Source organism: Neopsephotus bourkii, unplaced genomic scaffold, assembly GCF_033783945.1.
Source record: "Neopsephotus bourkii isolate Nb327-2 ecotype Australia unplaced genomic scaffold, CSIRO-AGI_Nbou_v1 NB_1388, whole genome shotgun sequence".
NCBI lineage: Eukaryota > Metazoa > Chordata > Aves > Psittaciformes > Psittacidae > Neopsephotus > Neopsephotus bourkii.
In genome coordinates, this window is record NW_026901866.1 from 5,664,736 (window position 1) to 5,681,640 (window position 16,905).

Here is a 16,905-nt window from a genome sequence, read left to right on the forward strand (position 1 = left end):
ACACTGGACCTTCTGGGATCATCCTATGTTTGCATCATTTCTTGGCCCCATCACCACCTACTGCTGACCCTCATCTGGCTCAGTAGAGCATTGGTCTGGCCAACAGAGCATATTTTATTTAGTCAAAACCAAGACAAAAACATTTGTTAAAAAAATTTGTATGAACTGATCCTTCTCAAAAATCTTTTCTGCTGCTAAGTGGTTTTCATCTCTGTTAACAGCATTTTTAACATGCTAATCGTTCTGCCATCTTCTGTCTCTCAGAAGAAGGGGAATGTTCACCTACAGATGTAAATGATGTTAGCAATCTCAGTCACAAATTACAGTGTTGGCATAGCATTTACACTGAAAAAAGTTTGCAGAATTATTTTAAATGCATACATTAACATTGCAGCAGATTTAATCCACATTTTAGTGAGAGAAGTAGCAGAAAAGTAAGACCTGGAAGACTTGTAGTAGGGTTGATTAGGAGAAAAAATAATCAGCCGATGAAAAGAAAACCAAAACCAAAATCAAAATGGAATAGCTCTGCAAATTAGATGAAAAGGTTAGAAGCGAATAGGAAGGCGGGGGAACACTAGTATATTGTACTCGCCTCCTTCAGGAGTTAGAATGACATAGTCCAAATACTTGCTGTTGGCCAGTTTTATATCTAATGGTCCTCTTATCCTTAATCATCACATTGTTAGTTCTACTGAGAGAGCAGGGGTTATATAGTGTATTGAAGTCCAGAGGCAAAGGAGTATATACAAAATGCTGAAAATCAACACCTGCTGAGCTATAAATAAAATAATAATACATTAAAAAAATACAAGCAACTTTTTCTTCTTTCTCGAAAACACACAACTTGCCCAACAAAGCACTGAAATATGCTGCATTTGTGCCAAAGGTTGTAACACTCCCTTCAACCTGTTTATCTTTTAACACCATAATTAAGGAGGACAAACTCGCATATAGTCAACACAAGTTGTGAAAGAACAGCATTCACAATTTTTCTCAAATATGTTTGCTTTATCTGAGAATCTTGCTTGATTAAAATCATGATGCAATTAGCATCTGAATTAAGAGATTACTTTCTGCTGCAAAAAGACAGCCTTTACAAGTTCTACAAATGAATAATTCGGGCTCACTTCTCAAATGGGTCCAAACATAAGGAAACTAAAGGCTTCTGCTCATGTCTTTCTAATCCCAGGGCTGACTGGGGACTAGTTCAGTACCTAATACCTCTTAGTGCCTGCTCCTAGGTTTGCTGGAGCACCTTTGTTAAACCTTTTCCACACAGCACTTTCATGACTGCCCAGCTACTCTGTTTCACATAGAAATGAGTGGCAGTGGCAACCTATTTTTAACAGTGTGTCCCCCTCAACCTATCACAGTTGTTTCTGCTAAGAAATACCTGGTGGTTGCCTTGTTACACTATCCTCAGTGCTCCTTATAATGGAGCACTATCCACACAGAGAAAGCCTCTGACTTATTAGATCCTTAAGGCACAGTTCCACAGGCTCAGATAAGTATTTTCTTTCCCAGCAAAAATGACTAATTGAAAATGACCTAGGAAAAGTCAGGAAAGTAGAATAGGGCATCTACATAATAACTGTCACAATAGTGCACTATCATAGTCACTTTTTATAAAGGTGGGAAGAGTGAATAGAGGGAGAAATAACAAGTTTATTCCTAATCCTTTTATCGAGATTTACACAAATTCACCAAGATCTGTGAATAGTGCACAAAGCATAGGAAAAAGCAAAGCCGACACAGAAAGAAGCATAGGACACACAACCTTCTAGCAGAACTAGGAGACCAGCAAGTGTCCTCTGATTTCCCTGGGTAGGGAGAAAAGCTACAAAATGGCAAAGCTACAGCAATATGGTTCAGAAAGGTTGATGGCTTTGCTAATGGCTTTTGTATCAATATCTTATCAGCATTTCCAAACACAGAAGTTTGCGTGGTGCTTGAGGATTCTAGGGTGGATGAATGAAGACAGATGAGAGAGGGGGAAATAATGTATGGAAACCCTCAATTCCCTAGTTTTTTATCCCACACACTTTTTGTTTTGCTGAGCAATAAATAATCAGTATTAACATCAAAACAATTTTGCTATCTCAGGGTCAGATAACAAAATGAATGGCCTGACTGGCCTGCAGAAACACATTTGAGGACAGTTTGGTCCAATCTGTAATACTGGTGATCTGCAAGTTTGATCTAAACCAAAATTATTATTTCTGCTAGGAACATGGGAAAAGCTGGCATAAAGAAAAAGCTGTGACATGAAGCATTTGTTTGGATCAAGTTCAACTTACTCCTGTCTTCTGTATCCTCAAGTGTGATTTTCAGAAATAATCAAAACAAAAGTGACAAAACCCAAAAACCACAATGAGCAAACAGCAGCTTTTAAGTGCTGTGGGAACAGAGACATTTGTTTAAGTAACCACTGTTTAAAAAATGCATACATAGTAACACCAAAATAAACAGCTTGCAATGTTGTTTATTTTAAGATACACAGTACTAATGTAAAGTGCTGCATGCACTGAATTCAGGGTGTACTAACATTATTTACAATTCTGAAGAGCAGTAGGAAAACTCAGCTCCATGCCAGAAGACTGTTCAGAGAGCAAAGGTCAGTACTGGCTGCTTTCGCAGCTAGTTGGATTTCAACACACAGCCATAGAAAGCTCCTGCTCCCTTTTTCCATGCAGGTAACTTCTGAACTGTATATCAAAACACTACAAAAGGTATTTCATGCCAGTGGCATCTTTAAAATGGGCACACAAGCCCATTCCTGGGAAGGACAGTTAAGAGAGAGAAAAAAAGATCTTTGCCCTGTCACTTTACTTCAGAAATCTTCCAAACAAGCCCAACTCACTAGGCCATATTGAGCTACATAGAAAAAATCCCCCAGAATAGAACAGTAACAAAACTAAGCAGCGGTGTTCTGAAAAGTGACTGACTTACTGAACAGATTTTCATCCCTGTGTGTCTGAATTGTATTTGATTCTCTGCTGACAAAAAATACCATTGACTTCAAACCATAATAGAAGTTTCTGCTATTTTTCTTCATAAGCCAGCTAGCTATAGGCAAGAAAACTGGACTTTATTCTGGCTGCTCCATCGTCTATTTATTATTGTAATTGCATAGATTTACTATTGTAATTGCAACATTACTGTTATTGTATAATCCCTATGACTGCCAATAAATGAGCCAGAAAGAATGCAACTTGGATCTCAGAACCCAGGCTAAATTTGTAATTCTGGCAATGGTTAAAAAAAAAAAAAAAAAAAAAAAAGGGGGCATTTTTCTGCATTGCAAACTGAGCTCATTTGATCTGGAAGTCATTGAGACAAATGTGGAACTCCAGAGTTGCATTATTACAAAGTAATGTTAAAAGCAAAATTTAGTTTTAAATTCAAAATACAGTCTCTTTCTTCATGCTTTTGAGGAAAGCTGTGTGTTAAATTCAGCAGTCTGAGTCAGCAGGCACTCAGTCAATATTTTCTTGGGGTCATTCTGCCTCTCTGAGGGCCCAGGCTTTGTTTTGAATCCTGACATCAAATTGCCATAAAAGTCCGTAAGCGAAAAACACGTGAAAAGGCCATGTTTTCCACCTTTGGCATTCAAATTTCTGTGTAAATTCATAATCAACCTCATTCTGCATTAAATTTATATTGGATCCACATCCTTAACAATTACTGTGGATACTGAATGCTCAAGCAACTTTTGGTGGTTTGGGTTGACTTTTCATAGGGCTATTGTTGGAGCACGTACTAGAAATATTGGGGAACACTAAGCTGCGTAAGGGTTGATTTCAGACCTACACCTTTCCCAGATATTTGTGAAACTTCACATGCTGTGAAGGAAGAACAGGGAATGTATTGTGACACAGACTCTATCCCTGAATATCTGAAAGGGAGGTGTTTTTAACATAAGGTCCTCAATACAAACTCACTTCCATTGCTGGTCTGACAGAGCTGACCTTCAACATCCACTCAAACTCCCAGTGCCTGAAGAATCAGTAATTACATATTTCTCTTAAGCTTAATTCTTTGTTTCGGATCTCCATCTCACTTCTGATTTGACTTTGTAAGTTAATTTTGTAATTTTCCCACTGACGGATAAATGAAATGTCATTTCAAAAGCTGAAACAAATACAACAAAAAACTAAACCTGAAGGAAGACAAATTTGGGAAGGTTTCCTTCTGAAACCAGCTCTAATTTCAAGATATTTTTCAGCTTTTAATCATTAATAAGAAAACATGGAAATATGAGAAATGCTTCAGGCAACGGTACTTTAGTGTAACTCCAGGAATGCAAGATGTTTCTCAGCAGTATTTCTTCAAATGTTTTTTTGGAATCTAGTTTTGAAAGTGCTAAGCAAAGGCACTTCCACAGATTGTTCTACAGTCTCAGTGACTGGGGTTTGGTGGGTTTTTTTTGTTGTTGATTGTTCTACAGTCTCAGTGACTGGGGTTTGGTTTTTTTTTTTTTTTGTTGTTGTTGAATTCCATTATTCCTGCAAGGCATTTTGTTCCCCTTCAATAATTTCTGCTCCTGTTTGTAGCTTGTGCTTATTCACCAATTCAGTATGTGCATTCTGTGTCTATGGCTAAATCCTACATTTTTGGGATGGATGGGGAAAGTACTGGAAATAACAATACAGCTCTCATTTCTCTCATCCCTCAGCCTCTATTATACTTTTTTGGGAATAAGGCCCCTGGTAGGCAGGCTCTCCAAACATCCTTCTATATCTTTTTTAGACTCTCACCAGACTGGCCTCAGGCTAGTTTCATAATCATCAAGAAAAAAAACAGTCCTGATGTTCAGCATGAGATCATAACACGGTGATCTCACTCTGAACACTACCTTTCACTACAGCAGCTCGATTGACTTCTTTCCTAAGTACAGTTTAAATTTCCCACCAGCTCAGTCGTGTGATATTTGGCCTCTTTTAGGCAAGATTCTTTTTCACAGAGTGAGCCTACAGAGCACTGTGTAGAAAGCTCATGAGCCCCCAAGCCCTGTTTGAAAGAGTTTTCAGTCTCAGCAAGAAGTTTGCCACAAGAAGCGCTTGTTCGGGAGGCAGTAGAGCATGCTACAGCATTACCATGCTGGAGAGTGCAGTATCGTACATTTTCAGCTGAGACTTTGAGTAGGATTCAGATCCCAGGAGCTGAACTTGGGATAGTTTAACAGTTCTAAGGTTATGCTTCTTCATATCCATGCTGGCAAAACACCACAGTCCTATTTGTTTGTAGACATTTTATTTTCCTGTTGCACATACAGTTTTGCAGTGGTTTATAGAAGGATTTAATCTCCTTTGCAAGCATTACTGCTTTCTAAATGGACAGCTTTTGGGGCTGGGAGTGGGTAAGAGAGAGAAAGAGGCAAGAGTCCTTTTTCTCTGAAATTTGCTTTCATCTAAGAGCATTGTGGGATAGAAGTTCAGGTTTCATAGAGCCAAGCCAGCTAAGATTAATTATAGCAGTGAATTGTCTGCAAATGCCTAAGGTAGATATGCACCAAGTAGCAGGGTTTTTCTGGTCTGAGAAGTGTTTGGCATCTAATGGCCACCACGCAACACATGCATACAAAGTAGGCCCCTTAAAACTGAAGTGTAAGTAGGTGTACAATGTGGAACAACATGGACTGTTTAGGGTTGTCCTAAAACTTTCATCCCACCTTCCACAGCGAGGTTCATACCAACTTAGGAAAAACCTCTCTTTCCTAAGAGATGTTTGTTAGTTTACGCAGTAAAATGTCCATGTGGAAATGGAAGAAACAGAATTGAAAAGAGACAGACCAAGTAACACAACTGTTGGATTAGTCTGCTGAACACTAGAGGAGGGTGGAAAGGAGAAATTAATTAAATTATTTCCCCCGTTTTTGTTGTTCACAATTAACCTTTTTTCACAGGTGCTTCCATTTCATTTCTGAAACAGGTCATCAGAATATCCCATTAGAGTTGAAATGAAAGCACCCTTTAAAAATTTTGATTTTTGAAGAACCCTCAAATTAACTAAATTTCTTTGCAATTTATGGGTGCTACAATTCCTATGCACCTATGTATTCCTATGCACCATTCATTTGCTGACTCTCCCAAACACACATCACTTTCATGACCACTTAATGTTCCTCATTCTTGTTACTATCACACATGGTGACCTTTCTCACTATTCATATTCTATATTTTGGAATAGTCCATTTGTGGACAATCAAAACAGCTGTCAGCTGTCTGCATGTGCTCCTCAGTATACAGAGAGCTTCCCGACATGGATCAACATGGCTCAGTAGCGTTTGTGTCCCTTGCTTTTTTCTAGGTCTTCACCCTCCTGCTTCCCATTTCTTATTCAAGTGCAAGTGGGGTGCACAAGTGGGAAGCACCTGAATGAATCAGAAGAGGCATCAGAGAGCAGAAGGATCAGGCTGTCTGGAAAACTGCCAAAGCCCTATTGCACATCAGGAAATTCCGTAGGCTGTTAAGGAGGGGAATATCCACTAGTGACTCCTTGAAGTACAAAGATGCATTTGTTAATACTATTGCACTACCCTTATTCTGACTCCTGCCCCTAGGCCAGAAGTTGGTGCCCAAGGTTCTTTTTGTTGCTGCTTTCTGGGAAAGACATTTGATACCATTTGCATGCAATAATCACCGCTTGAGGTCACCAGCAAGGAAAGGACCTAACAAACAAAAAAATAACTCAAGCAGGAGCCACTTGAGCTAAAGTAGCTTGCAACGAATGCTGTCATCTTCAGTGTAGACTAGAAAGAACATAACACTTTTAATTTTATATTAAATGCTCCCTCATAAAAGGAAAAAGACCTTGGACTTTCAAAGCCTACAGAAGTTCAAGTATTTGTACAAGTATTGCATGTCTGTCTTGCTAGTTCAGCAACAGGATAAAACCACAACAGAAGTGCAAGCCTCTGTGATGCTAAGGATAAGACACAGGTCTCACACAGAGTTTTTCATCTGTAAATAACAAAAGCACTCCTAAAAGCAGACACCATCATTATGCCACACTGTTTAAACAGAGAAACTGAGGCATAGTGTTTTGCCATGGTCACATCTAGAAACTGTACTGAAATCTCCCCACGCCTGCCAGAGCTCCCTTGTGCTAAGGCATCCTGGGGACAATAGTGAGGGTTCAGCCACCAGAGAATGTGACACATAGCTGAGCACTCAGTAAACTTGTCTTTCTACCATAAAATAGGGAATCCTTGAAAGACTTGTTAAGTATAATCTGTGGATAAAGTGTCTGTTGCGTTTAACACATATTAAGATGCAAAACTGTGTTTGTCTCCCATTATGATTTCACTGCTTCATTTTGTCTGGCCTTTTCAAAGGGACCAGAGTTCCACTGGAATTAATGGAAGCAGGTCTGAGAATGGTGCACACTGTTAGGTACTAATCTGTGAATTATCTGCAAATATTTGAACACAGAAAAACTAAACCTGCATTTTTTATCCTACCTGGGAGGAAAGAGAACCACTTTTATAAAGATCTACATATGTTCACAGAATGTCAACTGAAAATGCAGATCACATTGTCTTTGGGGGTTTTTGAATTGACATAACAAGCTCCAAAGTAGTCTAGACTAGGCCATGATCTTACAAAAAATCTACTCCTTTCTTATACTTAGTATACATTAAGAAAGTGAACAGGAGCTTTACCATTGCCGTGCAGTTTAGTCAGTATTTCCACAGTGTATCCACACTAGAATATCGAGCTGCCACCTTGAAATGTACCTTAGATGAAATAAAAGCTTGATCCAGGTGATAGCCAAATTTCTATAGCATTAAACAAATTAAGATTTATTTTTTAAACACTAAACTATTTGCTGCTATTTACTTGATCACTGATTCAATGTGCTGAGATTGTAAGAGTATGTCATGAGTTGTTAAACCTTTTACGGACATAAGTAGTCAGCTCTACAAATAAAATACATGCTTTGAACTGCCATCATAAAAAAGTTAAAACCAAGATTTAAAAAAATCTTTATGGCATTAAACTGTGAGTTGACAATCTATCAGCCAGTATTAGACAAAACAACTGAAATTAGTGCTGGCAGATTTGGGGCTAGCAGTTAAAAATAAAAATAGCAAATCTAAAAGCATAAAAACTGTATTGCCATTATGCTTAAAGACAATAATAAATCTTTAAAGATGCCAATGATTGCTTTGGATACTAGAAATGACTGCTGTCAATCTACTCTAAAGTATGTAATGCATGGTATTCTAAGTATCCTAACTCAAGGCAAACTCCACAACACCATAAGTAATACTGTCTGCCATAAACTACTCTTCGTTAGGCAACAATAAGAATCCACATCTCCATTTCTTAGCAGTTGTGGAACTGTTGGCAGAAACAAGGTTTTGGTTTTTTTCAGTATAACTAATTTTACAAAAAACTTCTTTGAAACCAATTACTCTGCTCATGGGTCTTGAAAGGAAGGTCTTGAATAAACATGTCCTGAGGCAAAACTGAGAGGCAGTATCACTTTGCACAAACAACAGCAATTGCTTTTTCCCTAAAAATATATTTTATATATATATACACACTCATGTGAACACACTATAGAGAAAGGTAGGAGCTACAATTTTTCTAATGACATCTGTTTTAAATAGTGGAACTTGAAGAGACTCAAAAAAATTCTCACCTCTATTTCAGTGATCCTGATTTTCAAAGACTGCAATGCACAACATTTATTAGTGCAATTTTTCAGAGTGTTTAACCATTATTTATAATTGTATATGCTTTAGTTAAATCTCCTTTTACCTTGTGAGTCTTGAAGTCACAATTTTATGTAAATGAATTATTACTACTTCCTTGTTTCAGTTACTTTAAGGAATTAATTACTTGGACTTTGGTATTCTTTCTTCTTTTATTTTCTTTTCACTTATTTCCTATATTGACTCTGCAAAGCTTTGTAACTGACAATAGCAACCAGAAAACACCAGTAGCTGATGCTATCTTTTGCAAGACCACATTCAACTTGCTCAGCTGAGGCTTTTTAATCAAGCCTCAACTAAAATCAGGCACATGTTTCTCGTTACAATCTGTTCTCAGTAATTCCTTGCATGAAAATGGCAGGTAAAATACCAAATTGGGAAGTAACATCTAGCCATGTTATCTGATGGCTTGGCAATGGCTGACCTCATATGCCACATGAATGAAATTCAGGTTACTGCAGTCCTGACACACTGTGTTGCCTGTTGATGAGGAGGAGGCAAAACCAGGCAGGGCGGTGAAAAAAAAAAATAGAGAGAAAGGAGAGAAACTAGCTAACATCAGACAGTAGTGTGAAAAACTGGTACAGCAGGCCTTGAAAAGGACATTAGGCAGGCTCAAGAGCCTAAATCATCCTGGTAGAGCTGTGAAAGGACTATGCTGCAGCCCCTCAGCCTGCCAGGGATTTGAGGAGGGAAAGGGAAAGAACGGGAAGGGAGAACCAAAGGGGAAGGGTGTTGTGTTTCATTTGTTTGTCCTTTGCAGGATTCACAATTTGGGGATTGTCTGGGGTGTGTGTGTATGTGTGTGTGTGAATTTCACCCTATATATAACTTGGAATCTTATTAGATAACAACTTGGTGACACTGCAACTCCAATATTTCTCAGAATGCTATTTTTGAAGCTGAAACACACAACATATTTTGATCTCCAGAGAAGTACAATAAAGATTCCCCCCTTCAAAATAAAATGAGAAGTCATAAAAAACCCCAACCCTGAATGCACATATAATAATTTCCAGGCAGGCTTCCTGTGATTGTAGCCAATTATTTAAATTTCGGACTGTCTCTTTAATTTGAGGAGCAGGGAAAGAGGCGACAGATGGCAGACAGAATTGACTTATGTCCTCTATTCTTCTGCAGAAGAAGGGGGAGTGCAGAAAGTTTGATCGAGGCAGAAGCTACAGTATGCAGGCCTGACTATAACTATCTAATAGGTCTTTTGACGGATCGGTTCGGAATATTTAGGTATTTTTCTCCCCCAGACGTGCTTTGTAACAAACCCACGGTCCTAGAGGTTGCCATGGGTGACAAGAGAGCTGACATCCAGTCCCAACTACAAATAAGCACATGACAAATGGGCCCAGAGCCCTCCAACAGCCCTGAACCTCGGTGACCCCCTAAAATACCCAGTCTTTCCATACCAATGCCCCCCCCCCAAAAAAAAAAACACACCAGAAAGCATTACTGAGTATATTTTTTAAAACTGAAAGCTTGCACTTAATTGGAAACACTTCCATGTAACCAAAATGCTTAGGACAGCATGTACAAGTAAAAATAAATCATGCAGCATTGTTATTTAATGCACTGTGACATCATTTCCTGAAATTAAACAGAGATGACACAGATTCAGACAGTCCCTGCTAAGGTTCAGTTCAAACAATTCACAGATGTTTTCCTCCAGCCAGCAGAAAACAATGCAGGGCTTAAAGTACTCCTCTCCCCCTTTCCCTCTCCTTTTCTCCAGCCTTTTTGCTGGTACAAGGAGGTATGGCAGTTTTATAATACATGCTCCTGCAAAAATATTCTTTTTTTAATTTAATTACTCAGGCTGTTATACTAAATAGATGGATCATTGTGTCACAAAAGCATCAATTTTTCAGAAGAAATAACAGATGTCTATGTAACAATGATTAGATTAACCACTCCCAGACAAAGCTAGCTTTTGAGGCCCACACACCCCATGACCCCGGGTTCCCTCTTCTGTAGGGGGTGGATGTAGAAATGTCAGATCTAATCTCAGATTCCATTTTTAAAACAAACAAAGCCCCACCCCCACCTCATTTCACCTCTTTTCTTTTAAGACTGTGGCGTTTAAAAGGTATATTGACATTTGGTCTGTTACTAAATCTCTAGGACTGATTTCATGGCCAAGGACCAAGAGCAGTTAGAGGATGAAACATTTCAGCCTAAGATCAGAAGTGGCGTTTTGAGAAAGATTTCCAGTTTTATTCTGTCCAGGCTGGTGACGCCATACCACAGGCAGGCAGGATAAGAGGGGGATGCCTGTGACATTCGGCAGGGCTACACTAACACCAGCAACAACAACAAATGTGAACAGCAGACACTAGCTCTTCTGGTGGGTGACAAGAGCAACTTTGGGGTACAAAGGCATGCAGCTCCATCACCTTGAGGACCACAGGACCACAGGTCAGGGAGGTTTAATGTTCAGATACTGATTTTTCTTTAGCAATAGGGTGAAACCATTTAACCTCTCTTTACAAAGTTTACCCAGCTGAAAAATTAGTGCAATATTATTTTTCAGGGCACACTTCCATCTGGATGGTGTCTGTACAGTCTGAAATGTCTGTCCTACATCAGCAGGCAACTTGTTACCTGGTTGCAAATTCAGGACACTGTCAGCCCTGCCTAAAAAGCAGACCTGGAATAAAACTGTACCTTAGGCTCCTCCAACTCTCTGACTCCATGGTACACTGAAGCAGAAATGGCAGCCAGGTGAACCCACATGCAAGGTGTTTTACAGGAGAATTGAGGACATCGTCCGTCTCCTCAGTGTACCCTGGGAGTGTCTAACGCATTACAATGCAGTCCACAATATGTGCTAAAATTGTCTTCTCATTCCTGTATCTTCTTCGTCTCCCAGCTGCCCTTGCACCATTTTAACTGGACAAAGGTCTGTTGTATTTTTTGTTTTCTGTTTGTTTGTTTGTTTGTTTTGTTTTGTTTTTTTAAAGTACAGCAAAACCAACAATGTGAAGAACGCTTTTCCTAGAGCCCGACTCTGCAGAAAGCTGGTCTACTCTTTGGTATGAAAGTAAGCTGTTTTCTGTGTGGACTGCAATCACAAGCTATGTTCCTAACCCTCCTTTAGGTTTTATTCCAAAAATCATGATATGGGACGGGGTATTTATGAAGGTTGGATGGTTACAACTGTTTTGAAAGCTTGCTCCAAGATTGACTTTAGTTGATGACATTCATCTCTAGAATCAAATCTAACGAATAAATAAAATAGCAGCACTGTATAAAAGGCTTGGTAAGCCATTCATCAAAATATGAGAGAACCATTATATTCTCAGATACACCCACATAAATACAGCAGGAAAAAAAGTATAATCTGTTTCAGTAAGACTATTCATATCATTCAATCTGGACACCTGAATATGACAAGTTAAGAAAATTAATTCAGGTAAGTACAGAGGCTGTGGCAGATTCATTTTAACACTTCCCAGTAGAACTTACTCTATCCTGACACCAAAGCAGATCAATCCAAAATCTACTCTACAAGAGACTATGTATAAAGCAAGATTTCAGCCAGAAAATTTTGGAGATCGGGTGAAGATGACACTGTTCAAACAAATGTTAGGAGACAGAATTTCAGCTAGTAAATAAAGCAAAAAACCCAACTCAACTCCACTGACTTTGGGGGAGAAACCCCAGACATCATCAGCTAGGAATCTGGCACTGTCATAAAAAAGGTTTAGTTTGCAGGCTACCTTTGTTATATCTGGTACCTTTCATTAAGATATAGTTCTTCTTACATAGAGTAACGAAAGAAACAACCAAAATAGAATTTCAACAAAGGGCATGACTCCAGGTAAATGTCAAAGAATAAACATGTCTCTGTTCTACTAGCTCTGTCAAAGAAGCGGGGAAAACATTGACTGTAGCAAAAGTGTAGTCCTTGATAAACTATGCTACAGAAAGCAATGAACTACCAGAGGTAGAAGTCCATAGAATGGTATAATTGTTTCCTTTATAACTTTATTCTTTTCTGATTATGTACATACGTTTTAAAGGTCCTCCATCCTTCAAAAGGACATAGAAGGAGGGGGGCCTGCTGTGTATAGTTGCTGGTAAGAAATCCTAATCTCAGCATTGGTGTAAGCTCGAGGTGTCTATGCATTTGAGCACTTCCTGTTTTCACTTCATGATCAAATATGTTCTTTGCAGGGCAAATAGGGGAGCACTTGAGGGAGGAAAGCAGAGATGTCTGAGAGGCTAATTGAGTGTACTAAGGACTCCTTGGCATAGAGGAAAAGGAGTATTCCAAAGCTATGAATAAACTCTCGGCTTGGGTCAGATTTCTTGCTGTTTCTTTTCTTTAACCACCTTTGAACTCAAATAAAAACAGTCTTAATGTCAGGTTTACCTTTCTGATGTTGTAATCTTTATGTACTATTGAAAAGCTTATACTACCAAACTAGGATTTCCTCTACTTTCTTAAACACTGGATGTTATCCAGAAAAAGCATACACATTTCCAACCAATTCATCCTCAGATCTTTCATCTTCTGGTACCGTTGTAATTCCAAATGTAAGACAAAGCTCAGTAAGCAAATGAGAACATGCAAGAAGCTCCTACTCCTTGCATTTAATTTCCAGCAATAAAAACATGTATGTGTATCCTATTTCAAATATAATTAAAGTTATTGCAAAATGGAAGCTGTGATAGGGGTTAGAAATTGTTTTGAAAGACACAGCCTGTAAGATATATTCATTCTACATCAGAGTTCAAGTGCCTGCCTCTTCAAAAAAAGCCACATAGGCAATTCAGTTTTTAACACTGGCTACCTTAGGAGTTTGCAAACTGACTGAATAAGGGAAAAAAAAAGGTAACATTTTCTCTAAAATCATAAATAAATACAATTAGTCAGTACTAAGTTACTCTTTGAATTTGACAGTCTAGAGGAATTTGAAGTTTAATCCATGACATAAGAGATGGACTGCCACTGCTTCTCTTTCCAGGGAAACCAGAGGTTAATGATTTTTGTCATATTGAAACTAACAGCTAACAATTGCTACAGTTGGCCTTTAGTATTTTATTTGTCCTTTTGAGGTATTCAGAATAGGTGACAATGGCTTGCAGTTGAGAACATATGTAGAGAGACCCCTGTGGCTTATGGAAAAGTTGCTCTGTGCTGGTTGGGTGTTTGAAAAAAAATACAACCAGAGCTCTTTTATGTTCCTCTCCTTAATGAATGCATGAATGTCAAAATGTACCAATGGCCCATTCAGGGGGCAAAGCCTAAGCAGCTCCTTCTTTAAGAACACATCCTGAGATGTAAAATACATTTGCTTAACAAATTAAAATAATGAGATAATTCAATTAGTTTCTTAAAAAAAAAAAGAGAGAGAGAGAGAAAGAAAAAAGGGTACATCAGGGGATTATTGTAATACAAGAACAGGTCATACAGCACAAAGGAGGAACAAACCAATTTGAAATAAGGTTAGAGTAGTAATGAAGGAATGTACATTGAATCATGGACTGCCATTGTAAAGATATTTACTTGAAACAATAAAATTGTACATCACAGATTCCCCCGTTCTGGCTCAGCCAGCATTGCGCTTTAAATGGACAAGCTAATTTGAGAAAAAAATGCAAGATCTTTAAAAGAAAGGAGTTCTCTTCCTCCCTGCATGTGTTTATGGCAAGAATCTCTCTGAATTTACATTGCGCTGGTCAGGGGTCTCCATTATCAGTTTGCAGGTCTGAGAATTACAGCACAGTAAATCTTTCAACACCTGCAAACTCATTAAAGCTTGGACAGTAAAAGGTTTGGGGCTTTTTGTGTTCGTTTAATTTGATTTTTTGTGAGACCATCCTCACCAGTGATGGCAAATTTCCCCAGTTCATGCAGGATGAAGAGGGTCAGGAAAGAGAGGGTGGAATCAAGGAAAAGGGATTTCAAAAAGCCAGGAGGACTTTCCTCAAGAGAAGTGAGAGGCAGTTGGCTGTTAATAAGTATGTGTCGAATGTTTCAATGAGCACATGAGAAAGGAAGGCAGGGAGAAAAAAACAGGGTATCACGAATTTCATGAGAGGAAATGGAATTAACACAGAGACATGGAATTAACACAGAGACTGGTTTATTTGTGGCCCTGCTTTTTGCTGTCTGCCTGTACTACTCCTCCAAAGGTATCCTACAGCTAAATGAAAAACCCTAAAACCCTCCACTCACACTCACTCGACTTCCAAATTAAAAACATTTTACAGGTTAGTAAATCTCCAGCTGAGGTGATGTAGCAAAGAACAGCTGTGAAGTAATTTTGATAATGATGAGAATAATAAGCACATGGCAAGGTTCAGGGCTTTGCTGTTGCAGCTTCAGTGCTCCTGAATAGATAAAAGTGATTAAATACTCCTGATTATCCCTGACCAATATGTAATGGATTTACAGCCCTTTCAATTAGTCAGTATTTGCTTAGGACTCATTATTTTGTCTTTGGTTAAGTAATCAGCCCAGAGACTCATGTTCTGTCTAATTCCTCTGAGCCAAGTGGGTACAGGGCACCTGACCTTTGAAATGGCCATAGCTGGGAGGCAGAAATAACCACTACTCCAGCAGAGACACTGGCTATTTCAGCTAATCCTGACCCCACAGGCCAGATCAATGCACCTTAGTTTGCTACTAATGTCCTTACATCAAAATGATGGTTTAGAAATGTGGATCTATTGCTCCCCCCTTTAGCTGTGCTGCTAGCAGAGCAGTTCGATAGTCACTATCATAAATAAATCCGGTACCTTGTCCTGAAATCATTACACTGTAACCAACATCAGCTACTGTGGAAATTTATAAAACTTTGGTAGAAGAAATGGTAGTTAATAACAGTTAGCATTTTAAGCCTTTGCAAGTGAGAAACAATTTTACAGGGAGAGGAAGAAGAAAATCAATTGATAATTTTACCAGTTTCCATTATTTTCCACATGAAGTAAACTACAAAGAGTGCTACTGGGTGGAACCGTGTTTTGATGCCTAAGTGAAGTTATAATAATCAACAGAACGCTAACACATAATCCCAATTGCAAGCCGGACGACAAAGCCCACAGAAAGCATTGCTTTTTCTCATATTTAATCTCTCTCCCCCAAATGTAAATATGGCTAGGGTTTTTTTACATATGGACTTACAGAGAAGCAGAAACGGTGTTTATTGTGTCTGTTATGCAACAGGCGAATTAAGGAACACATAAACCTTCTGTATTTCTCACAAAAAGTAACAGTGACAAGTTTGCAAGTTGCTATGTTGGCTTCTCTAACATCCACAGTGTATTTCAGCACTCAGTGACTGGGGCTCTATCTTCCACCAGATACATGTGAAGATCTTGTAAGCAGAGGCCAGCAATAAAAAATCAAGAAGGCAGAGTTTTATAAATGCCAAAGCAAGAAACTCCCTTTTTTGTCCTTAGAAACATTTTTAATAGTTCAAAGCAAAAAATGGTTGCTTTATATGTAGGTGGTATTCCATGCTAAGGCTTTGTACTATCCCTCTTTTTCTCTATAGGCATGTATGTGTGTAGATACACATATATATTTATAGGGTTTCCTTAAGATTTGTCATGATTCCAAGAGCCAAGGAAAAAAATCTAGACGAAAAAGAATAAGCAGCAATAATTGAGCCTTAATAATGGTCCAAAAATTATGGGGACAACTGATCTGTAATAACGATGAATAAACCACATTAGGCACATGAATAGAAATCTATTTTGATTTTGGGCACCACTTACTGTGAGATGCTGGAAAAGCCATGCTCTCATGATATTTGTTGCTACTTTGGGGAAAATGCCTCTTTTCTTCTGACGCTTTTTGTCCTTGTCTGGGTCATCATCATCTCCTGTACCAGGTGAGGCTACGCTGTTGTCTAAACCATCTCCTACAACAAAAGGAAAAACAGGGAGACATTTAATGAACAAAATATAGAAGCCAAAAAGTATTATTAGCTACCAAGACACTATTACAGTCTTATTTTGATTTGCTAGTTCAGACACATACAGTTTCTCATTATATACAAGTGCTGATACAAATAAGTAAAAATTAGAAACCATGTCTCTCCAAATACTAATTTTGTGTTTCACACATGCATATATCATTAATTCAATTAAATTGTGTGCTTGACATAGTGCAATAGCTCTTTGTCAATTATGGGATTCAATGTGGGAAAACCTGC

General features: G+C 38.5%; 1 protein-coding gene across 15 annotated transcripts in view; it reads right to left on the reverse strand.

Moving 5' to 3' along the window:
• Nucleotides 1-16,905, reverse strand: part of MEIS2 (Meis homeobox 2) — a 174,994-nt gene that overhangs the window by 104,651 nt on the left and 53,438 nt on the right. For all 15 annotated transcript variants that reach the window (XR_009727598.1, XM_061367682.1, XM_061367684.1 and 12 more), the window contains one exon: nt 16,466-16,611. Coding sequence is in view for 14 of the 15 variants with exons in the window: in XM_061367682.1 (XP_061223666.1) it covers nt 16,466-16,611 (146 nt within the window). In the remaining variant the exon portion in view is untranslated. The remainder of the gene's footprint in view (nt 1-16,465; nt 16,612-16,905) is intronic.